Raw genomic sequence first — 25624 nt, forward strand, 5'->3', positions numbered from 1 at the left:
AAGCAGGGGAGAGGCAGAGAGAGAGGGAGACACAGAATCTGAAGCAGGCTCAGCACAGAGCCTGACACAGGGCTCAAACTCATAAACTGCGAGATCATGACCTGAGCCAAAGCCGGACACTTAACAGACTGAGCCACTCAGGCGCCCCTATGTAAGTCTTTAAAACAGGTTGAAAATTTTTTGTGAGTAGTGTAAGATAAAGGTTTCGTTTCATTCGTTTGCATGTGGACATCCAGTTTTCCTAACACTGTTTATTGAAGAGACTATTTTTTCCCATTGTGTGTTCTTAGCATGCTTGTCAAAGATTAACGGATGGTATATGTATAGACTTCTTTCTGGGCTTTCTATTCTGTGTCATTGGTCTACGTATCTGTTTTTATACCAGTACCATGACTTTTAAATCGTTATACTAGGAAAGGGCCCGCTTCAGCAATGAAGAGGTTGCCTATCACCATACAAGCTCCACATTTCATCAGCCATCACGAGCATTTGGAAACCTGTGGGGCAGTTTGGATTATTACAAGGGGAACACCAAATTGCATTTATTTAGTGGGACGTGACTAGGGATGCTCGTAGCTCTGATGACGGGGGATGTTCCACCAAGAAGTCTCCTGCCCCAAATGCCAGTTGTGTCTCTCATAAGAAGCACTCCATTAGGGGGCCATGATATGTATTTGATAGCACATAAGAGATTCTCAGTAGATAGAATAATTATGAGTATTTATATTAATGAAACCCATTTCATGAGGCCAATGGGGGCGAAGCTCCTGATATGCAGGTCAGGCTCTGCTGAGGGTAGTATAAAACAAACAAACATGCAAATAGCAGGAAGCCTGTGGAAAGCAGATTTCTGAGTCTGACGCTTAGATTTAATTCAGTAAGGCTAGGATTAGGCCTTAGAATTGCATTTTGGTAGCAGACACACAGTGGGCTCGAAAAGTGATCCTATGGCCAGGCGTACAGGTGAGTGCATCCCGAGTTGAGACCAAGGAAGGTGAGGGTGGAAGTAAGAAGGAGGGAGACAGAGCCACAGCTTTGGGGAATGGCAAAACATTTATTTCATGGGTCAGAATCATCAGAGCACCTTTTAGTGAAGTTAATGAATTTGAGTTGGTCAAATTTCTCCCTTGGATCCCATATGGGATTCAGTTATGACTCTGGCATGGTGGGTATTGACTCTGTTTACCCTAGTCCTCTATCCCCCACCCCTACTCCATGTTTCTAACCCCGCCTGAGCTGGACCTCTGTTTCTGGTGAAAAGTTCTCTTCTTCTGGTTCCACATTTCTACCTCTATTTTCTAACAAGAAGGCATCTCTGGGGTGCCTCCCTTTCAAAGCATTCTCAGTGATGTGGTTCATTACCTCTTACTACTTTGTGAGCTGGACCCCTGCATTCTGTTCCGTTTCTGTTATCTGCTTTGTGTTCCTTTTTTGCCTTTTATCTAGAGATAGGGGCTCCTACTTGCCTTTTGTCTGTTGTGTGCGAGAACTGGAGGTTTCCTAAACTAAGTCCTCTTTCTGTGGTCCCCCCTCAGGACCTACCCCCTCTGCCACCAACATTTCTTAGCTCTTTAACTCTTAAAATGCACTGAGAAGCACAGAGGAACCTATTTACTGGGACATACAAAAGACCATACACTTCCATCACAAGCAACATGGGCTGTATAGAAATTTATGAATATTTGCTGCTGCTCAGTGGTGTGAATTCACAATTATGCACCAAGCATTTATTTTATGTCAGGTTCTAAGCTAAGCACTGTGGAGGGTGCAAAGACCAGCCAGATGAGTATAAAAATAAAATGAGTTTTGAGATGCTCTCAAAAACCTTGCAATATAGTTAAGCTTTCGATCCACTCTCCAGGTTAAAATAAAGACAGATTTTAGGGGCACCTGGGTGGCTCAGTTGGTTAAGCATCTGACTTCACCTTAGGTCGTGATCTCAGCGTTTGTGGGTTGAGCCCCACATTGGGCTCTGTGCTGACAGCTCGGAGCCTTCTTCGGATTCTGTGTCTCCCTCTCTCTGTCCCCCTCCCCTGCTCGCACTCTGTCTCTGTCTCTCTGTCTCTCTGTCTCTCTGTCTCTCTCTTTCCCTCTCAGAAATAAATAAAAAAAGACATAAAAATAATTTTAAAAAAGACAAAAAGGAAGCTTTTATTATTTGAGGAAGACAAAGAGAAGGGGTGGCAGTGTTAAACTTCCCCTTTAGCTCCTCCTAAATTACTTGACACTGTAATTCTCAAGTGATTCTGCAACTGTAGTAAACAGTTGCCCACTAGTTAGAGATCTTTTCCCTCATCTCCTTTTTCCAGTGAGAATGAGACAGGAGAGCACCTGGATGTTTCTTTCCAGCCTGTTGACTGTTTCAAGCTGTAGTCTCTCCCTGGATCCTGTTTTGTCTGTCTGTCTGTCTGTCTATCTATCTATCTATCCACCTATCTATCTATTTAAATTCAGGTTAGTTATCATATATGTAGTATTGGTTTCAGGAGTAGAATTTAGTGATTCCTTACTTACATATAACACCCAGTGCTCATCCAACAAGTGCCCTTCTTAATACCCATCACCCGTTTAGTCCATCCCCCCAACCACCTCCCCTCCAGCAACCCTCAGCTTACTCTCTGTGTTTCCTGCGAAAAGTGATCCTATGGCCAGGCGTGCTTAGGCAATGGCAGGACAGAAGTTGAAAGTTAACCATCTAACACGTGAGACAGTGACTGCTACCATTCATGTTGATACAAAGAGGAAGACAGTCCATGGATGCTTTCCAAATGCTAAGAAGGTGTCTAACTTATGCTAATGTCTCTTCTGTGCACTCATTATATTTCAAATAAGCCGAGAAGGTTATTTAGGCTCTGTTTGGATTATCTGTCACCATGTGGTACAGGGATGTATATGAGTTATGCTCTCAGGAAGTGCCTTTAGGCTATCTAATACCATTTTGATGGACAAACACACTATGTTTAATGTCTACAGCAATACCGAGCTTACGTGGCCTTCCCAGACTTTTTCCGTAATTCAACTGCCACATGGTGGAAGAGGGAGATGCGAGAACTATATACCAATCCACGGGATCCAGAGAAGAGCTTGAAGTTTGATGGCATATGGATTGTAAGTGTGTGGGTTTATGTCTGTGCCCATGTGGACAGGTGAGTTTCTGTCTTTGTGTGTCTAATCTTATGTGATCATGACCTTTAATTAAGAGGGATAATAATCATCCAAGAAAGACCTTGGACATACCTGATTGCAGCTCCTCCAGTAAAACACCAAGGTGATTGCTAAGGAATTTCTTGGAATTGAGCCTTGCCTCATACCCTGAGGGAGGATTTTTTTTTTTTTTTTTTTTTTTTAAATCTTCTAGCCAGTTATTCTGGAGAGCTTAATTGATCATTCTAGTCAATTCTCAACTGGATTTGATGAGTCTCCCTGGGCTGGTATCTACAGGATTGCTGGAAGGTTAATGATTTGTTCACTGCTTCCTTGTCTCTGAGTTGACGGGATGTGATGATTTTAAAAAGTAAGATATATCTGTGTTTGACATTTCTAGGATATGAATGAGCCGGCGAGTTTTGTGAATGGAGCAGTGCCCCCAGGCTGCAGGGATGCCACTCTGAACCACCCTCCCTATATGCCACGTAAGAGCCCTCGGCCTCCTCTGTTGGCAGAGTCTGGGCTGCAAGGAATGACCTCTGCAAGGGCCCGGCAGCCAGGGTTTATCCTGACTGTTCAGGGCACACCTTAACTGGTGTTGTGTTTTGTTTTTTTTTTTTTTTTTTTTAATATTTATTTATTTTTGAGAGAGAGAGAGAGACAGAGTGCAAGCGGGGGGAGGGGCAGACAGAGAGGGAAACACAGAATCCAAAGCAGGCTCCAGGCTCTGAGCTGTCAACACAGAGCCCAGCACAGGTCTTGAACTCACGGACTGCGAGATTGTGACCTGAGCCGAAGTCGGACACTTAACCAACTGAGCCACCCAGGCGCCCATGGTGCTGTGGTTTTTAGGGGGCCAAAGATTAGCACACATCAAGCAGTTTACCCAGTTGAGTGTGTGTACAAGTTACTGACCCTATTGGCTGAATTTCTCAAATTTGTTCGAAAAAAACTTAACAGTGGTGATGTCCCCAAAGGATTCTAGAACTAAGTTTCTTAATTCTTCAGACTTGTGTGAATCCCTCCATGGGAGTTTGTTGTGCCACCAGTGGGGGGAAAGTAGCAGCTTCCCCTTATCGTGGAGTCTTTGGACTTTGGCGCTAACACTTGTGTTCATATCTTGGCTCCAGAAATTAGATTCACTATGAATTGTATGACCTTCAACAGATTACTCGATGTTTCCAAATCTCAGCTCTTTGAATTGTAAAGGGAGATAGTGATATCTCTCTTTTTATAGAGTTACGATAAGAATTACCTGAAATCATTTACAAGAAAAAAGCTTAGACTACATCCTGTCACGTGGTCAGGTGTTTGGCAACTTTGTCTTCTCCCCGTTGCCCCTGCTTGCTCCTGGAGAAATTTGCTCCTGTGAAAACACCCGTGGGCTCCATTGCAGCTCAGAACCGTGCACATTCCCCTGCCCCTGGGGAGGAAGGAGGAGAGGGACCCATGTAGGGGTCAGATTAGTCTTAAGCTCCAGTGTCCAATCCCTTAAAGGGAGGTCAGGGGTAAAGAGGATTGAGCATGACATTTATATCACTAGCTCTTTCTCCTCAGATTTGGAGTCCAGGGCCCTGGGCCTTAGCAGCAAGACCCTGTGCATGGAGAGTCAGCAGATCCTGCCAGACGGCTCACGGGTGCGACACTATGACGTGCACAGCCTGTACGGATGGGCCCAGACCAGACCCACCTACGAGTGAGTGGCCCTCTCCCTTCTCTGGTCCACACGACCCGCAGGGCCAGCCAGTGGCTGATAGAGTTGCTCTGCTTTTCCTTTCATGCACCCTCTCAAGGGTCAAGAAGATTTTAATTATGACTGGGTCACAATTCTTATTTATTAAGTGAACACGAGCATGGAGCCAGGCATTGTTAGAAGGACAGGTTTAAGCAAGACATGGTTCTGCCGGTGGGAGACTCGATAGTCCTCGTGCAGGAGGCACATATGGAGACCCAGGCAATGATCACACAGAGCAGCTGATGCCGTGATTAATTACAAGAGGTGAAGGGAACACAGAGGACTGGCTATCTCTTTCCTTTATTTCATAAGTGACTCATCTCTGTTGGGTTTGTTTGTTCATTTCTATTTCTTGTTGGAGAGCCAACTGATGGTCTACTGAACTAGCACTATCCCATTTTGTGAGCTCAGTCAATGAATAAGAAGAATTATTCTAAAGAAGCCTTCTAAAGGAATTCGCCTTCTTCCTCCCCAAATATCAAACCTTAGTACTTAGTAAATACGTAGTTATTTGTTACTACTTGTTATTTTTAAGGTTACTTGTTATTTTTAGGTGATCCAGTAAGTTTACTATAAAGTTCTTTGTAAAACACTATGTAAAGGCACAACTTATTATTCTCTCTATCATCTAGGGTCAGTCAGTGAGGATGCCATTATGGCTCAGATTTCTGTATTTCTTCCAGTAATGCAGGAGACATTTTGTCACCATGCCTCACGCTCAGAAACCCCGGGAGGAGAAGCTCTGTGGCCTTTCCTCCCCTAATCTCCCCTATATCACCTCCTTGCTCCCCTCCATCCAGAGCTGTGCAGGAGGTGACGGGACAGAGAGGGATTGTCATCACCCGCTCCACATTCCCCTCCTCTGGCCGCTGGGGAGGTCACTGGCTGGGAGACAACACAGCTGCCTGGGACCAGCTGAAGAAGTCTATCATTGGTGTGTGGGCTTATCCCAAGGGGCTTCTGCTGGTGGGAAAGGGGGTTAGGAATCTTGGTAAAGGATTCTTGAGTGGGGAGAAAAAGGCAGATCACGAGTACTGCCTCTGACACAGCTGTGGTCTCATTGCAGGCATGTTGGAGTTCAGCCTCTTTGGCATATCTTATGTAAGTGTCTTTGGGGTCACTTCTAATCCCCAAGCAGGTTGTCACATCTTTCAGAAATCACCAACAGGCTTGTTTTATTCTACCTTGCTTCAGACAGGAGCAGATATTTGTGGATTCTTTCAAGATGCTGAATATGAGATGTGTGCTCGCTGGATGCAACTGGGGGCCTTTTACCCCTTCTCGAGGAACCACAACACCATTGGGACCAGGGTATGATGCTAGCTCATAGCTCAAAAGTTTTATATCACTAGGAATACGGCCTCCAAATCTGAGCTACAATTAATGCATTCTGTATTCTCCGTGACATCTTCAAAACCATTAAACCCTTATCTTTCTTGCTTGTTTTATTTGATACACTTAAGTGTTGTGAAATGACTACCACAGCAGGATTAGTTAATACCTCCATCACCTCACATAATTATCATTTCTTTTTTGTGGTGAGAACATTTAGTATTTGCTCTTTTGGCAACTTTCAAGTATATGATATAGTATTGTTAACTATAGTCACCATGCTGTGCATTAGATTACCAGGATATATGCGTCTTGTATCTGGCAGTTTGTATCCTTTGACTGACACGTCTCCATTTCTCCCATCCTCCAGCCCCTTGATAACCACTGTTCTTCTCTTTAATAGATGTGAGGTGATACGTCATTGTGGTTTTGATGTGCATTTCCCCGATGACACATGATGTTGAATAGCTTCTCATGTATCTGTTGGCCATCTGTATGTCTTCTTTGGAAACTGGAAACCGATAATAGGAGGAAAACTGGAAAACCCACAAATATGTGGAAATTAAACAACCAATGGGTCAAAGATGAAATTGAAAGAAAAATTTTAAAATATCTTGAAACAGATGAAAATGGAAACATAACATATCAAAACCTGCAGGAGGCAGTGAATGCATTTCTAAGTGAATGCATTTCACCTACATTAGAAAAGAAGAAGCCGAATCTCAAATAAACAACCTGACTTTATACCTCAAGGAACTAGCAAAAGAACTAAGTCCAGAGTTACCAAAAGATCAGAAGAGGAATAAGTGAAGCAGAGCCCAGAAAAACAACAGAAAAGATCAACCAAACTAAAAGCTGGTTCTTTGAATAGATAAACAAAATGACTTGCTAAGGAAAAAGACAGAAGCCTCAAATAAATAAAATTATAAATGAAAAAGGAGACATTAGGACTGATACTACAGAAATACAAAGGATCACAGGAGACTACAATTATAAACCAACAAATTGGACAACCTAGAAGAAATGAGTAGGTTCCTATGAACATACAGCTTACCAAGACTGAATCATGAGGAAACAGAAAAGCTGAACAGATAAATAATGAATAGGAGATTGAATTAGTAATAAAAAAATCATCCCTCCCGCCCCAAGGAAGCTCAGGACCATATGTTTTCCCTGGTGAGTTGTATTGAAAATTTAAAGAAGAATCAACGCCAAGACCTCCTCAAACACTTCCAAAACATTGAAGAGGAGGGAGCACTCCCAAGCTCATTTTATAAGACCAGCATTACCCTGACACGAAGGCCAGATAAGAACCCTACAAGAAAACTATAGGTCAATATCCCTCATGAATATAGATCCAAAAATTTGCAACAAAATACTAGCACACCAAATTCAACACATTGGAAGAATCATACACCATGATGAAGTGGGATTTAACCATGGGATGTGAAGATGATTCAACATACACAAATAAGTAAATGTAATACATCATATTAATAGAATGGAAGATAAAATTCATATGATCATCTCAGTACATGCAGAAAAAATTTTTTTGACAAAATATAACCTCCTTCCATGATGAAAGCTCTCAACAAATTCGGTGTAGAAGGAATGTACCTCAACATTATAAAGCCATGTGTGACAAGCCCACACCTAATATTATGCTTAATGGTAGAAGCTTGAAAGTTTTTTCTCTAAGATCAGGAATAAGACGTGTGCCCACTCTCACTAGTCCTATTTAACATAGTACTGGGAAGTCCTAGTCAGAACAGTCAGGCAAGAAAAAGAAATGCAAAATATTTAAATCAGGAAGGAAGTAAAATTGTCTCTGTTTACAGTTTATATGATTTTATATGTAGAAAAACCTAAAGGTATCATTGAAAAACTATTAGAATGAACCAATTCACTAAAGTTGCAGAATGTTAAATCAACATACAGAAATCAGTTGTGTTTCTATCCATGAACAGCAAATATCTAAAAAAGAAATAAAGCAATCCCATTCACAATAGCATCAAAACTCAATAAAATGCTTAGGAATAAATTTAACCAATTTGTGTATTGTGAAGAATACACAAATAAATGGAAAGATATTCCATGTTCATGGAATAGAATTAACATTATCAGTGTCCATACTACCCAAAACCATTTATAGATTCAATGCAATATCAAAATCCCAATAGCACTTTTCACAGAAATAGAAAAAACAATTCTAAAATTCACATGGAATTACAAACAACCCCAAATAGCTAAAACAATCCTGAGAATGAAGAACAAAGCTGAAGGTATCACGTGTCCTGGTTTCAAACTATATCACAAAGCTATAGTAACCAAACAGTATGCTATTGACATAAAAATAGATAAATGGAATAGAATCAAACATACAGAAATAAACCTTGCACTTACTATGGTTTGACAAGAGAGGCAAGAATACTCAGTGGAGAAAAGACAGTCTCTTCAATAAATGCTGTTGGGAAAACTGGATAATGACATTCAAAAGAATGAAATTGGACCCCTATCTTATACCACTCACAAAAATTAACTCAAAATGTAGTAGTAATTTAAATGTATGACCCAAAACAGTAAAACTTCTAAAAGAAAACATAGGGAAAAAGCTACTTGACATTGTCCTTGGCAATGATTTCTTTGGACATGACACTGGGAGCACAGACAACAGCAATAAAAATAAGTAAGTAGAACTATATCAAACTCAAAAGCTTCTGCACAGCAAAAGAAATAATCAAAAACTGAAAAGCCAGCCTATAAAATGGGAGAAAATATTTGTTGTTTTTTAATTTTTAAAAAAGGTTTTATTTTAATTTTGAGAGAGAGTGAGTGGGCAAGGGGAAAAGAGAGAGGGAGACATAGAATCCGAAGCAGGGTCCAGACCCTGAGCTGTCAGCACAGGGCTCAAACCCATGAACTGTGGGATCATGACCTGAAGCAAAGTCAGACACTTAACTGAGCCCCGAGGCACCCCAAATATTTGTAAACCATCTATCTGAAAAGGAATTAATATCCAAAATATGTAAGGCACTCATTCAAATCAGTAGCAAACGACAAACAACATGATTTAAAAATGGGTAAAGGACCCACACAGACATTTTTCCAAGAAGACATACAAATGGCTAACAGGTACTTGGAAAGAGCGTCATGTTTTAGTGAACCAGATTCCTCAGTGTTCTTTACATTATTTTGTTTGTTTGGTTAGGCTGTGTTGTACCAAATATATACCCAAAAGAATGTCTTATAGAGAAATTTCATCAGCTGTATTGGGAAAGTGTCAGTGACCTCTTTAAGTATATTAAGAATATTCTTTGCCTCAAAAAAAAGTCTAAAAAAAAAGAATATTCTCAGTCTCATCTGTAATCAATTTTGGTTTAGCTATATATGATCTTCATTTGTAATAAGCGTTCAGGGACTTCTTTAGGTCCCCAGGTTCCCTTAGTGAGCTCTAAACATTCTTCTTTTCTCCTTTAGAGGCAAGACCCTGTGTCCTGGGATGCAACCTTTGTGAATATCTCCAGAAGTGTCCTGAAGACCAGATATACCCTGTTGCCATATCTCTACACCCTGATGCACATGGCCCACACGGAGGGCAGCACTGTCGTCCGGCCTCTTCTCCATGAGTGAGTGTCAGACAGAATCCCAATGACTAACGAATAATATCATTCTATGTAGTGGCTCCTGAAGAAAAAAATTCCTCCAAATTAAGTTAAAGACACAGTTGCCCTTTGCCATAAGCTTTCTGGGACAGACCATACATTATAATTCCTTTTAGCACAGTGTCAGTCATGCACTAGGTCCTTGACAAAAGGCTACTGAATGAAAAAAATTCAAAGTGATACAGTACAACACAGAATAATTTCTTTCTAAGTTGGGCCTATGAAAAGCTACCTATCTTTGGTAGCCGCTCAGGTCACAAGACAAGGCCAGATGTGAGGGCTGAAGATGTGAGGGCTGAAAGCCATTCTTGCATTTAAAATATGCCATGGTTAAGAAACATGGAGGTATTGATAGATGAGAACATGTCTAAGTTCATCCATTTCTGGGGTTTGAAGAACATGATAGACAGAAAGTAAGTATACAGCTGGTTAAGGGAGACATAGGGAAAGAGTAAAGGAAGACGAAGAACGCACCTGGATTTCTGACTTGGGTCTGAACTTGAGGAGTTTTCTTCAGGGTCTTGGCCTGAAGCCCTGTTGGGTTCCTGATTGTGGTACCTTGGTTTCTCTTTCCAGGTTCGTGTCAGACCGGGTGACCTGGGATGTGGACCGTCAGTTTCTGCTGGGCCCAGCCTTCCTGGTCAGCCCTGTCCTGGAGGCTGTGAGTACGGAGGCGTCTGATGACTAGAGAACTACGGCTCTGAGACCCAGTGACTAGAGGCAACAAAAGAGGACTGGTCTGCTGGGGCTCCTGAGATGTGGTCTCTTACTCCATTAAAACAAATTTTGCAGGATTGTTTGTACCATGTGCATAACCTTGTTGCCAGCTAGCCCTTCCCTTCCTTCTGTAAGACATCCTCAGGAAGCAAAAGCCATATTTCACTTTTTCTATCGATGTATGTAGGCTTCTGGTTAAAATACCAGCCAACTGCATTCTCCCCAAAACTTACTGCACTAATCAGAATCCCTGAAGTACTGGTACCATAAAATCTACAAAAATTTTTTTCTGCCCAAGACCCAACCTCAGTTTATCTCTTTAGAGAGAATATGGGGTGACTGTATAAGCAGATGATTTTTCCCCACAGTCCTGATCCCAAAGGGCTCTATGGAAACTGCCAGTCTGAGGCAGGCAAATCTCCCATTTGGGAAGAAGGGAAGGAAGAAAGGTTTCCCCAACATTGCTGGTCTTTAAAAAGATGAGCATGTTGGTCCAAGGCCACCACTATTGTTTTGATCCTTTTACTGTACAAATTGGTACCTTGCCCAAGCCTTGTTTGTGTTTAATTTTAGAATGCCCGAAACGTCACTGCATATTTCCCCAGAGCCCGCTGGTATGATTACTACACGGTAAGTTTTTCTGATGATTTATACAATTTGGGGAAAATGGTAGAGTGCACAGGCTTTAGAATCTGATAGCCCACTGGTCGAATTCTGGTGCTATAACTCATTTGATGTATGATCTTGGACAAGTCACTTTTAACCTTGTGGCCTCAATTTTTTTTCACCTCCAAATTGGATAAGAGCAGTCTCCTCACAGAATTGCTATAAAATAATTTATTTTGTGAGTGTTCTTTATGTGTGAGTTTTTATCTTCCTCTATACCACAATGGAGTGTACAATGAAGACACTAGAAGACACTTGAAATTGTTCTGTAAACTATAGTTTTTGTTCATATCATCCCTTACGGGACTGTCAGTTCATATGTATAGGGGCTTTTCCTCTCTGTCTTTTTATTAAATGTCTCCGTCTATAGCACAGATGCTCAAGGAGTTGTTAAATATAATCTCCCGAGGTAAGCATAGTCTTAGGCAGTGTGTAAAATGCACGTGGAGGTACGGGACCCAAACGTTGTGTGTGGAAGCAACACAAGTGCATTCTGAAATGCAAGATGAACACGTCATTCTCTGTCCTAGAACATCTGCAGGCTAGTCTGAGCCCAGGAGACTCAGCTGGGAAAATGGGGCCTTTCAAAGCAACCTCGGGGCCGTTTACTCCCATGGGGACACAAGTCAGGCTTTGATTCTTGAGGAAAATCAAAAGAGGCATTTCCTCTCCTTGTAACCGGGCCTACCTTCTGACTTTTCTGCAGAGAGCAAAGCAGAGGGCTCGAAATACAGCAAAAGGGGAACAGCAGGAGGGCAAGAGGTGGAACATACTCTGGTTCTTTCAGTCAGTGGCTTTGCAGTGGGATTAGGTGAAAACTGTACAAGGACAGTGGAAGTCGTCCTCCTCCTCTCTGTTTCATGGAGCCCTGAGTCCTGACACTCACCCCACCACACACACATTTTTTTTTTCTGGGCTGGATCTGTCCTCTGGATGGCCCTACATTAGTACTCTGCTATGTGCTTCCCAATCAGGGCTTTCTAGGAGGCAACAACCAACTGTTTTTAAGTGACCTAGCCCTTGTCCTGAATTTGCATGTTGACTGCCCCATTCACTGACAGTCCGTGATTCTGAGTACAGTGAGGTTCCCTGGTGCAGCAAGCGAGGTGCCTGGGCATGAAGTTTAAAAAGGTGCTCCTTCTTAAGGCTGAGCCGGCATTTGCATGACCCTGAGAGTGAGCACTGCCTTAAATTGTGCACCCTAGGCACCTCGCTTATTTCATTCTAGTCCCAGCCTGGCCCAGGTGCAAACCACCCTACTGAGCTCCAGGTATCAGAATACCGGAACAGTTTGCCCACGGAGTTCACCACCTAACCTGGAGCTGATATTTGTGTGTCTTGAACAGCAGTGCTTATGTACATAATCGTATGTACTATATGAAAGAAACTGATGTGTGAGAGCTACAGAGGACTGTGTCCTGGAATTGTTGATTTCATATATGGCTTTTAAATAAAAGAGCTTTGGTTGAGGAAAGAAAGAAAAAAAAACCACTTAGGAAGCCACAGATTGATGGGGCAAGCCATTTGGGAAAAAAAAAGTAAGTTTTGATGTTAAATTCAAATGAAGATTCCATGGTTGGGATTAATGGAGAAATGTCTTCTTAGTTAATCTCCACACATTTCGGTGACTACTTTTGTAAGAGAGCAGAGGTTGGCAAACTACCACCCACAGCCAAATCAGATTCTTACCTGTTTTTATAAATCATTTTATTAGAACACAGTCATGAACATTTGTTCACTTATTGTCCACAATAACTGTGCTCACAATACAACAGCAGAGTCCAGTGGTTTAACCGGAGACCTTCTGGCCTGTAAAGCCTAGAACACTTACTATCTGGTCCTTCATAGACAAAGTTTGCTGATTCCAGTTCTAGAGGACATACGTACGCTGTGAGACCTAGTCTACCATCTGATCATTTCCTTTCCTGTGAAAAGGAACAAATTAATTATTCAGTATAAGGAGCAGTGTGGAATGTTAAAACATGGCATCAGAATTTAGAAGAAGAGGTGTAGATGTACTGGTTAAAGAATGAAAGTCCCCTGGGGGAATATAAGATTGAAAAGGTACCTTGAAAGATATATAAGGTGCCAAAAATACATTAGGAAAGTAGAAACACCTCTACTGGTAAAAAGCCAAACACTGGAGAAGGTCAAGCACTGGAAAATGGAAAGTGAAATTCACCATTCTCCCTATCTTCCAACCCTTGGCCCCCCTTCTAAAGCTAACCCCCATTAACAATCTGTTATATATCTTTGCTGATAAAAATTTGTACATAGACTAGCATTGCGTATTCTTTTTGCATTTACACAAGTAGTGTCTTACCGTACATGCTGTTCGGCTCCTTGATTAGTTCACTGAATAATATTTTTTAAAGATCTTTGTATATCAAAGGACTTTGAACTTGAACTCTTTGAATGTGAATCATTTAGCAAACCCCTTGTGTTCTTGTTTTCTTTTTCTAAATAATGGTGCAAGGCTGCAGGAAACACCATTTTATCTGTATCTCTAAGTTTTTGTCAGTAGGATTTCTGGCATTTAAAAATTTGACAGATATTGGCAGATTGCTTTCCAGAAAGGTTTTATCAGCACCCAGTCCCACTGACAGTTTACTGAAGTGCCAGGTAAAGATACTTAATATTTTAAAAGATGAAGAGGAAGGATGTTTTTACAGATGCTAGCAAAAGCATGGAAGAGGCTTGCACTTGGCAAATAAGAATGGGGACTCGGGGCACCTGGGTGGCTCAGTCAGTTAAGCATCAGACTCTTGATCTCGGCTCAGGTCATGATCTCACAGTTTGTGAGTTTGAGCCCCGCATCGTGCTCTGAGCTGATGGCGCGGAGCCTGCTTAGGATTCTGTCTCTCCTCTCTGCCCCTCCCCTGCTTGTGCTCTCTTTCTCTCTCTCAAAATAAATAAATAAACTTAAAAGAAATTTAAAAAAAAGAATGGAGATTCAGGTCCCCCACTTGGAGCAGATGATTCAAGCACATCCTATTTCTGAACTAGGCTCCTTTGTTGTCACACAGGTTATTGTATGCTTAAATGAGGCAGAAGTTCAAGTGTAATTCATGCGATTCCAGTTTCTGGAGTTAGCCTAAGGCTCCGTCTCTTTCATTCAACAGCACTCTTCGTTAGCCTGAATTTCCATCTTGTGTATCCAAGGGTTCCATCTTTCCTACCCTAGCATGGGCTCCACCCGGTAGTCATCTGAATTTCCAGATGGAGAAGATGCTTAATACAAGAATCCTCAAAGTAAACTGGCAACTTTCAGAAACAATTTACATTCCTACCAGCACTTAATGAGAGTGTTCATCTCCCTACATCTTTGTCGGGTTTGACTATTAGGTGTTTGGTTTTTTTTAATCTTCATATTCATCTTTGTATCACTCTTGGAGGCAATGTGGTTCCTAATGCTCATCATTGATTTGATTTGTGATTATCCTTGACAGGCTATTTATATTTCTGGGACCATTACTATTCTTTTACCAGTTTCTTATTAAGATATTTAAACTATTCACACTGCTTTGAAAAGATCTTTAGATATTTAAGTCAATAACACTTTGCCATATTCATTGGAGATATTTTTCCACTTTGTCATTTGCTTTTTAATTGTTTCTAACTTTAGATAGAAATTTTAACGTTTACATCATCAAATTAATGTTTTAAGTCACTGGAAAGAATTTATCAATAAAGGTCAGGATATAACTTTTTTCCCTTCCAAATTGCCAAATTTACCAATATTTTTGCTTTGCTAGACTCATGTTGTCATGCACTGCTCTTTTTTTTTACACATCTCCAAATATGTATCCTCTTTAATGCTAATGAGATTATACACAGAGATATAATGAACACATCGATTTGCGTTTACACATTACATTTTTAGAGTTTATCTAAGATTTCCCTTTACTATCTTTGATATGTTCATTTATGAATTGTTTATTCTGTCAGTCCTGAGCATTTTTAAGGACTGCATATTTAGACTACAGTTTGATATGTGTTAGACTAACATGCCATCCTTTTTCAGAAATGTTTTTGATTGCTATTTTTATATATTCTGCCAGATAACACTAAAACAATTTTATCAATCCAGAAAATAGAAATAAACTTGCACTACATGATATGATACATGATATCATACATATCATCATACATAGTATATAGTATATTAATATTTTATATATGGGAAGAAATGAAAAAGTTACAGATTTATTCCTAGAGTGTATATATTGTTACCAAAAAAACATGTCCAAGAATGTTTCATAGCATTATTTGTAAACTAGCAAACAACTGGAAATAAACCAAATGATTAATAGTAAAGTAGATAAATAGATTATATTCTATTTTTAAAAGGAATACTATAGGTCAGTATAAGTAATGAACTATTGCCACACAAGTGAAAATGATGAATATCACAAACATAAGATTGAGCACAAAGAGCCAGATACAGGAAAGTTAAAGCATGTATGAAATATAAGTTCAAAAACAGGCAAAAGTGACAGAAATCAGAGTAGTAGCTGCCTTTGGTGTGGTGATTATGAGAGGGAATGAGAAAGCCTCTGGGGTGCTGGTATATTCACTTCTTGATCTAGTTGGTGGCTTAAGGGGTGTATTCACTGGTAAAATTGTACTGAGTTATATACTTATGTTATTTCAAAGCTTAATGAGAAAATTTATATCCTCAGAGAGATAAGAAGATATACTGAAAACAAGAAAGCATGCTATAAGAAAAGGCATACTAACAACACCTTGGAAATTAAAGGCATGATACAGAAATTTAAATTTTTGTTTAAAAACAAATTATAATAGCACCTACCCAGAAAATAGGACAAAAAAGCAAAGAGAAGAAAAGCAGGAGAGAAAACATAAGGAAGTCCCACTTAGCTTATAACTACCACTTTTTGCACGATTTTTTTGTTCTGTCCAATGGAACTTGGGAATTAGCAAATGCCTTGAATGAAAGACAGGTGAAGAATGTAAGACTCCTGGGGGGCCTGGGGACGTCAGTCAGTTAAGCATCTGACTTTGGCTCAGGTCATGATCTCATAGGTTATGATCTCATGGTTTCTAACTTTGAGCCCCACATCAGGCTCTCTGTTGTCAGCACAAAGTCCGTTTCAGATCCTCTGCCTCCCTCTCTCTCTGCTCCTCCCCTGCTTTCCCTCTCTCTCTCTCTCTCAAAAAATAAATAAACTTTTTTTTTTTTAATATGAGACTCCTGTCTTGGGGGATGGTTGCCATTTCTCCAGGAACATGACTCCTATCATAGCGGCCTTGGTAGCTATGAATTCCCGTCCCTGCACTGTCCCATCTGTGTTCATCTGACTAGCAGAAGCAACAGGCACCCCTTACTGCTTGGCCTTTAGGCCTGGCTTGTTTTGTGAAGTGGCAGGTGCCTTGAGGCAGGAAAGGTTGATGTGCTTCAGTAAGGCTGGGCCTTCATCTGCACTGACTCTTAGGTTCTCCAAATAAGCTACAAAAACCGGCACTTTCCATCTCCTTCTAGAGTTCTTTCCCTGCCTCAGGCATGCCTATGTGATTGAGCATGCCGTGAGGTGTCTTCTATCCATTCCCCCTCCTTTCTGTCATACTGGACACTGCAGTTTGTAGACTTGATTCAGGAGAGTGGGAGGCATGGGACTATTCTGCCTTGTCTTCTTGATTACCTGGTCACCTATTTTTATGAAGCTTAAGACCAGGCAGTGTGTACAAATTAAAGTTTTTATCTACTTGTGGCCATTGTCTTTGTTTACAGCGTAGAACATATGTTGGGTTTTTAAAACCGTGCTTCTCCAGCATAATCAATGACTATGCAGTTGATGTAGATTCCCCTGTGCAAAGGCATTTGGGTTGTCTGTTCTTATTTTAATAGGGCTGCTTTTAACTTTTATCTTACAGCCGTTATCTTAATGGATATTTAAACAGGAATTCCTTACACTAGCCTGGTCAGAAGCCATCTACAGGAAAGTAGACAAGCTGGTGACACACTGGGTCTTAGGAATGTAATCATGAGGTTAAAATCACATCATATTTACGTCATGTGTGGTAGAAGGGAAATACTGTGAAGAGAAGTAAAGAATTTGGTAGGGAGATAACTCGGACAGCTTTACGTATGTCGAGTTTCACTTGACGGTGGGATAATCGATGGAGGAAATGTCCAGTGTTTGTAAGACATCAGAGTGAAATGTCGTTAGAGATCATATAATCGAATTTTCTCACGTTACCAGTGAGAAACCTAAAGAAGCCCAGAGACGTGGGGCTGGAATTTTATTAAATCCTGTGGACTTTGGAGTCCTGAGGCAGGCCCGTGAAGCAGAGTCCACCCCAGGGAGCATGGCACCCGTCACCGTGCGTCCTCTTGACCACCTACCCCTACAGTTCCTACAGGCTGAATATGTCCAAAATGAACATAGGGGACCAGATGGAGGAGTGTTATGGTAGCTTTCCTCCTTACCTTTAAAATAGCAGTTATCAAATGGGGGTGTTTTGTCATGGGGACATTTGGCAATGTCTGGAGACCTTTAGATTGTCACGTGTGGTGGTGGGGCAGGGGGCATCTAGTGGATAGTCAGAGGTAAGCGTCTGAAAAGCATAGGACAGCCCCCACAGCAAAGAATTATCTGGCCCCAAATGTCCACAGTGCTGGAGCTGGGAAGCCCTGACTGAGGTGGAAGAAATGTGGAAGGCTGGCTTCTTAGAAACTGAGACTGGCTCAGAGTAAGAGAGCCCTGCCACACAGGAGGCAGGATGAAAACGTTAAACATAAAGGAAGTTGTAGCGAGTTAAAGATAAGGATTTGTAAAGTGAGTCAGCTCCATTTAATACTATCTGTCAAGTAGGAGTCAAGGTGTCAGTTGAGTTGGTGGGGTGGGGAGTGGAGGCAGTGAAAGGAGACAGAGCGGGGACAAAGTGAAAGGGAAGGTCTAGAAATGCCATTGCAAGGTGTGTGTCGGGAGCCAACCAGAAATAAGTAGGAGGATTGCTCAGCCGCCCCTGGCAGTGCTCTCTGGCACAGAAACAGGATGTGGGGGACATAGGCAGAGATCCACGCTAGGATCTCTTGTCCTAAGTACAGTAGAAACCCCGAAAGACATGGGGTCCTGCGGCGATGTTGTAGCAGCCGTGCAAGAGTCCACGCAGTAGCTGAGTGAATGTCAAAAAGTGTAATAGCATCTGTGTGCTGAAGGGTCACGGACAGACAGCAAGTTCGGGAAAGCGGGCAAGACGTCTGGTAAATGCATCGTTCAGGGAGATCTGTTCACTCCCTCATCCTGTCTTACCTTCCTCTGGCCCTCAGGGTGTGGACATCAAAGCAAGGGGAGAATGGAAGGCCTTGCTGGCCCCTCTTAACCACATTAATCTACACGTCCGTGGGGGCTTCATCCTGCCCTGGCAAGAGCCTGCACAGAACACCCACTTAAGGTAAATGACACGACAAGATTTCTCCTTTACCGCCAGTCAGCTCAGATCCGGGTGAAGCCTGACAATTTGTATGTAAGCAGTGCCTGATTCACGCTAGTTTTAGAAGACTTTCTGGATCTTAATTGACTCTGCTAAGAAACCTGTTGCTGGAAAATTGTGTAAGCCACATCACCATTGATGCTTGAGGCATCATATATAGGATTTTAAAATTTTAAATCTAAGTCTATATAATAATTAATAATAGCTAACATCAAATGAATGCTTGCTCTGTGCCTAAAACTCTACTAGTATGGAGGTTTCTGTTTGGAAATTATTTTTCTTAACAAAAGGAGAAAATAAACTCTGTGACGTGAGTACTCTTATCCCCATTTTACAGATGAGCAAAGAGAGGCTTCAGGTGGCTAAGAGATTTACTCAGAGTCACACACTTAATAACTAGTTGAGCAGGAACTAAAATCCATGTCTGCCTGATGTCAAACTAAAATTCTTAGGTCCATACTCATTTAATTCAAGAAATTCAGTTAAAAACTGAAGACCTTAGGACATTTGTGAGTGGAGCTCACCTTACATATGCTTAGGAAATTAGATCATGAAAAGAGAAAGATCACTTCAGGATTTTTCTCACAGATCCAGTGAGTTGGCTTGCAGTTTCTTGCCGTACTTTTAGAGCGCTTCTAAAGGAAAATTCCATTCATTCATTCATTCATTCATTCATTCCTGACATAAAGTAAGATAGCCACTGGAGACAGAACTAGAACCAGATGACAAGTCTCTTGAATCCTACTACCCAGTATTGATACCATGAAGCACTTCTGTTAGGCTTCTATGAAAACTCTTGGTTTATGGTTTTGTTTTTAGCTAATGGCTCTTCCTACCCCATTGCAGCCGTCAGAAATTCATTGGCTTCAAGGTTGCCTTGGATGATGAGGGGACTGCTAAAGGTTGGCTGTTCTGGGATGATGGGCAAAGCATTGGTGAGTAAGGGTTGCCTTGGATTCATGTCAATACCACTGACTAGGGGGGCAGGCCTGCTTTTTTTTCTTGTCCATGTTAAAACAATGTTGCATTCTGAAACATGGCCATTTGTTACTTTAAGTGCATAATACACATTGTGTATGATCTTTATGCCTCATGTAGAAGAAGCAGAGCTCTGAATGTCTCACCATTTACCCAACTGTCCTAATTCACTGTGGGAGATAGCAGTGTAGAAGCCATAGGAAAAGTTTCTTTGTAGCCAACTGAGATAGACTTCCCTATGGTTTATGTTCAAGGCCACATTCCCTAATTACAAGGCTTACTATCCCAATAAGAAAGGCAGTGCCTCTATCAGCTGTGCTATTTATCTGGAGGGATTTTCCATTAGGAGTTTATAGGAATTGGTAAACTCTCGGGAGGAAGGCTTAAGTACCATTAGCTATGTCTAAGCCAATGCTGTCCAGTGCAGTGATGGAAGTAAGTCAGTATCTGTGTTGCCCAATATGGTAGCCATTAGGCACAGGTGAGTATTAAGCACTTGAAATGTGACAAGTGCTTCTGAGGAACTGAATTTTTTAATTTTGTTTAATTATAATTCATTTTATTTTAAATAGATATGTATTGTGCGTGGTTACTATCTAGGACAACACAGCTCTAGAGGGTAGCCAGTGCCCCTGGTTGAGTGGTAAGCAAATTAGAAAGAGTCCCGAATATGTGGAAGAGTGAGAAAGCCCCAAAGGTAGGAGGTAGGGTGGGGATACCTATACTAGATATACCGAGCTCATAGTTTCCCAGGACAAAGAAGTCCTTTTTTTTTTTTTTTTTGGTATTCTTTGTTCTCTGGAGATTGCATTGAAAAAATTACCTAATACTCCTCAAGATAAGCTGACCAAGACACCAGTGTTGATGTTTGTGATGGGAGTGTACATGCATGTATGTACACATATGTGTGCCTCTAGCAGGTGGAATCTGGAAATTCTGAGGTGACCAGGAGGATGTTGGGAATGGTAGACCATGAGTAAAAAAAGTGGGTTAAGAGTGGTATCAGGAAACGGCATTATGTGAGGTTACTCTGTTAGATATATTGATATTCATTTCAAACATTTTGGGTATGGGGCACCTGGATGGTTCAGTCAGTTAAGTGTCTGACTCTTTATTTCAGCTCAGGTTATGGTCTCATGGTTTGTTGGTTTGAGCCCCAAGTCGGGCTCCGTGCTGGCGGTGCAGATTCTCTCTCTCCGTCTCTTTCTGCCCCTCCCTTGCTTGCACACGTGTGCTCTCTCTTTCTCAAAAACACTTAAAAAAAAACACATTTTGTGTAAACAGAGTTTGGGGCAAAGTCTGACTAATCTCACAAAATGGAACCCTATAAAGAAGAAAAACAAAATGAAAAACAAACAAAAACCGTCCCTACTTTCTCAACAAGCAAGCAATTAGAATTCAAGAATGTAGCTCCAGATCATGCTTACCCTGTTGCTTATTTGCAGATACCTATGGAAAAGGACTCTATTACCTGGCCAACTTTTCCGCCAGCCAAGTGAGTGCAACTGATTCTATGGGGGGTGAACAGAGTTCTGCTGGGTTAGCTGGATGCTGGATATCATAAGGGTACATAGAGTGCCTCCTTGAATCCCTTCACAGCTCATCTCGTTAATTTGCGTCTTTTCCTTCCTCTAGACTTCAGATGGACATTTGATATACTCTCAGGAAGTTTTCTGTGATTAAACCATTCGTGCTTCATCAGTAATTTATTCCAGTTCACCGAGGCACAGATGGACAGATTGTTTCTGTGTTATCTAGCCCTTCCTTGTTCCTCTCTTTCCTTGGAATGGCCTGTATATTTTGTGACTTCTCTACATGTACAATATAGAATGTTCCAGATACACACACACACACACACACACACACACATATACATGTTTATATACATACATCCATATTTATATATGGATATATATACATATATATACATCCATATATACATATATATAAATCCATATATGTGTATGTGTGTGTGTGTGTGTGTATAAACATACATATCCTTATATATAAAGTTCCTGATAGCTAAGACTCTTTGTCTTCTTAGAGTTCAGGGTGAGTCTAGAGATCCTGCAGGTGCTTAGCCAATGCAAAGTTGAATGGTAGTTGGAAGCAGGAGATAGAGGGCTGAAATCATGGTCTGCTTTATCCAAGGGCACAAGATGGTGACCCTCACAGTGTCTTACTTCGTGGTTTACATTTGTGCCTAAAAAAGAGGTTGAGAAAAATTTAAATGGATTTTTGCCTCTGGTTTCTTTTATTCCCAATTGACAGAATACGATGCAGAGTCATATAATTTTCAACAAATATATCACCGATACAAACCCTTTGAAACTGGGCTATGTGGAGATCTGGGGAGTGGGCAGCGTCTCCATTTCCAGTGTCAGCATCTCTGCGAGCGGCATGGTGATCACACCCACCTTCACTTATAACCCTGCATCACAGGTTTGTGACCCGTATTTCCCAATCCTGAGACAGCCAGAGCAGTTCCTGCCTACCTCCCTTCCAAACGACCCCCTCTCCTGTAGAGCCATTTGGGAAGCCCTCCGTGTTGAGTGCATCAGCAGTAGACAGCCTGGAGGTGAAGGGAAACTTCCTGACTCATCATCATTGGGAACTGAGAGTCTGGAGCCTTACTTGCCATGTGTGTTTTCTTGTCTGCAAATTTATATAAAGCTTTGTCTTGACTCCTTCACTCCGCCTCAGAGATCTATTTCCCAAACAGCCCAAACTACCATATTTCATCAAATATATGACACCTTCAAAGTTGCCCCATTATTTCATGTACCACGATGAAGAAAAAGAGGATTACAGAAGTATGGTGCAATGCTTTAGTATCACTTAAAATTTCTACTTTAAACACATAGAGAGTTTTGCAAACTTTGTTTAAACCAAGATTTCTATCCTTTTAATGTTAGTGATAAGACAGAGGAAAATATTGGGTAGAGACACACGGACATTGATAAATCTGCATCAAAGTAATTTAGATAAGGTAAATTCTGAACGTGAAGAAATATTAGAAATGCCTTAACCAATTTGTATCACATGTTTTATTATGAAAATTTTATGTAAATATTTTAAATTATCATTTTATTTATTATTATGTAAAATAAAAGTATGCAGCATGAATGGGTTAAGGTATTTCCTCTGTGCTATCAGAGGCACTGGTGATATATCATTTCATAAAACTTCTTCCACTAATATCTATGGAATTTTCTCCAAAGCTAGCAACATATTTTATACAAGTTTTCATCCTAGCACTTTCTTGATCTCACTGTCAGCTGGGATTCATATACTTTCCTAAAATAATCTTTAAGTGGTCTGTACCATCCATTCATAATACTGGTAATGGCAATGAAATTCATGCTTGCACAGATAATAACAACTGTCACAAGTGCTGCTTAGCTCACAGTAATTCCAAGGCTGTTGATTGCAAGACACATTCTGAGCTCATGAATGTTGTATACATGGAAAATGTGCACCTAAGGATCAATGTAGTGTGGCATTTCCAACACCTAGCCTCACTGGAAATGGGTCTTTCTTCGTGTGCTTGCTTCTCGCTTTTTCCTAGACTCTTTTTTTCTTTCATAATCCTTCCTGATTAAAAGGCCTGAAACAAAATTTTCCTTCTGTTTTGTATTCTTCATTCATTTCCTCATATTTGCGGTTTTCTTGTTAACCAATTGCCCCAACCTTACCAAGAGCTCATAAAGGACTTTGCCCAACTTTGTTGCTGACCAATGGACTGTTATACAAGCTAACACCTGCACCTGCAGTGACATTTATGGAAAACATTTGCCTAGAAAAAAGCTGAACCATTGGACTTTCACTGGGCAATCTCCAAGTCACTATTGGGGAACAGGAAAAGGAAGATCAAAGGAGCATTGTGTAGAATGGAAATAAGGGCTTCTTCTCCCATTTGTCTATGCCGTTGTGTCTCTGTAGTCATTTGTATTGCGTTATTGAGGACCTGTTGTCTTTTCCCTATCCCTGAACTAGTTTTGTACTCTAAGGAATCAAGAAACACCCTCCTCACCTGAACATTCGAGGGCTCCCTGACAGCAATGCATTGTGAAAGTAGCAGAGTAGCATGTGGACCATAGCCTTGTACCTGATTTGCTTGAGTGCAGGAAATTTCAATCACCAGATACCCTCTACTTTTCCTTTTGGTTCCCAACAGGTGTTAAGCATTGATATGACCAGAACAGACATCAGCCTCCATAAGTTCGTTTCACTGACGTGGAGAAGCACTCTGAATTTTTAGAGCAAGATACTGATGAACAGCTTTGAAACTACTTATACTTCATGCTCATAAAGTTATTGTGTGGTGTTAATTGGCTCATGCCCAGTACGGGTAAAGTATTTTATTAATTTTGTTACGTATTTTGTCTGTGTCTTAGCTCTGTGGGATAGGCCATAGGGAAGTATTGGAAATCTGTGAGTTGTCTGACTGTCCCTGTGTGATTAACATGGTAATGATGGCCCATCACACAATAGCCCCTGAAGAGGCACTGGGTCCATGGTGAAGTTGCACGTATGTGTGTATGTATGTGTGTAATCAGGGAATGGGCCCCACTCTTGCTAAATACATAAGAAAAAGCTTGCCAGGTCAGTTCCAGGCCCTAGGGTTGACTAAGGCCTCAAGAAAGTATCAAGAAAGAACATCCGTTTGTTGGTTATAGGGAGAAGGGAGCAATAGCATGACATAGGGAAAGGAAAGGTCAGCAGGAAAGGTGAGAGGAAACAGAAGATGGTGATAAAAACAATCCTCACATGTAAGAAGAAAACGCAAAAATCTCAGGAATAGTTAGCCTCATGGGGAGGAGGAAGGAAGGAGCCTACTCACGTGAAAGCAGGGAGATGGGGTGGGGTGGGGGGACACTTAGCATATGGGAAGTGGGGTGAGGATGAGATTTAAGCAGGCAAAGCTGAGGGAGGGAGTTTGAACGTAAAAAATGTAACTTATCTTTGCAGTGGTGTGCTTTGAAATGTGTAAAATTATTTCCTTGCTCTGTGCCTAACATACATAACCACAGTTCACACAAACGCATGCAACTTAAATGCCAGAGAAAAATAAAACAAGCAAATTTACAAGAAATTTTGAACTTTGTGACATTTTTACCTTGGGTAACCTCCCTTTGGGGTTAAGTCTTCTTGTTTGGCAAGCCCTCGTAAGTTGGTCTTGTTCTCCTTGGCATCAGAGTTCCTGGAGTCTAACCGACCAATGGGATGATCAGATCTGTGATTATCCACACTTTGCCTCACACCTCCAGCATCGGGTGTTCATGAGATTGAGGTGTGTGGTAGCATGTACAAGAGTGGTTGTTGCTGTTTGACTCATCACAGCAGTTGCTATATCTGGTAAAATGTCAACCGGGAAAAACAGAATTTGCAACACTATGGGTTATAACATGAGATGATTAAAATTTGGGATAAAATAATTACATATTAATGTTCAACAGAGATGTTTACTTTTGGTATACCTTGAAAATGAGTGTGTTGGAAACGAGTATGTTTACTTCCCTAAGTCTTTCTTTCTCTTTTGTGTTTTAAAACACCAGGAGGCCAGAGTCTGCTTCTGCACTCATGTATCAGTGCCTGTCTAAGGTTAGAGAAAATGGTATTGTTAAATTGGCTTAATGTTCTAATTAGCCAAATAAGGGGCTCTTGGGTGAGGACTTGAGCTAATTATGCAGCTAGAGAAACATGGAAAGATACAATGGGACTTCTTTGATCAGAAATATGGGATGCTCAGGGCACCTGGGTGGCTCACTTGGTTGAGCCTCTGACTCTTTGATTTCAGCTTTGGTTGTGATCTCATGGTCATGCGATCAAGCCCCCCTCCAGTTCCATGCTGGAGTCTGATTTGGATTCTCTTTATCCCTCTCTCGCTGCTCCTTCCGCCATAAAAATATATAGGAGGGTGCCTGGG

The 25624-nt window shown here is 41.2% G+C and overlaps 1 protein-coding gene across 2 annotated transcripts in view; it reads left to right on the forward strand.

Moving 5' to 3' along the window:
- Positions 1-24790, forward strand: part of MGAM (maltase-glucoamylase) — a 95454-nt gene extending 70664 nt beyond the window's left edge. For both annotated transcript variants that reach the window (XM_047095175.1, XM_047095174.1), the window contains 14 exons: positions 2974-3108; positions 3545-3632; positions 4705-4843; positions 5683-5816; positions 5949-5983; positions 6077-6193; positions 9692-9840; positions 10453-10537; positions 11167-11223; positions 18554-18678; positions 19564-19652; positions 21141-21190; positions 21967-22137; positions 23873-24790. In XM_047095175.1, coding sequence (XP_046951131.1) covers positions 2974-3108; positions 3545-3632; positions 4705-4843; positions 5683-5816; positions 5949-5983; positions 6077-6193; positions 9692-9840; positions 10453-10537; positions 11167-11223; positions 18554-18678; positions 19564-19652; positions 21141-21190; positions 21967-22137; positions 23873-23956 — 1458 coding nt within the window. In that variant the 3' untranslated portion in view covers positions 23957-24790. The remainder of the gene's footprint in view (positions 1-2973; positions 3109-3544; positions 3633-4704; positions 4844-5682; positions 5817-5948; positions 5984-6076; positions 6194-9691; positions 9841-10452; positions 10538-11166; positions 11224-18553; positions 18679-19563; positions 19653-21140; positions 21191-21966; positions 22138-23872) is intronic.
- Positions 24791-25624: the final 834 nt, after the last annotated feature.

This window comes from Lynx rufus, unplaced genomic scaffold (genome assembly GCF_022079265.1).
Source record: "Lynx rufus isolate CCGP_SWC_20201006 ecotype Redwood Valley unplaced genomic scaffold, mLynRuf1.p SCAF_4, whole genome shotgun sequence".
NCBI lineage: Eukaryota > Metazoa > Chordata > Mammalia > Carnivora > Felidae > Lynx > Lynx rufus.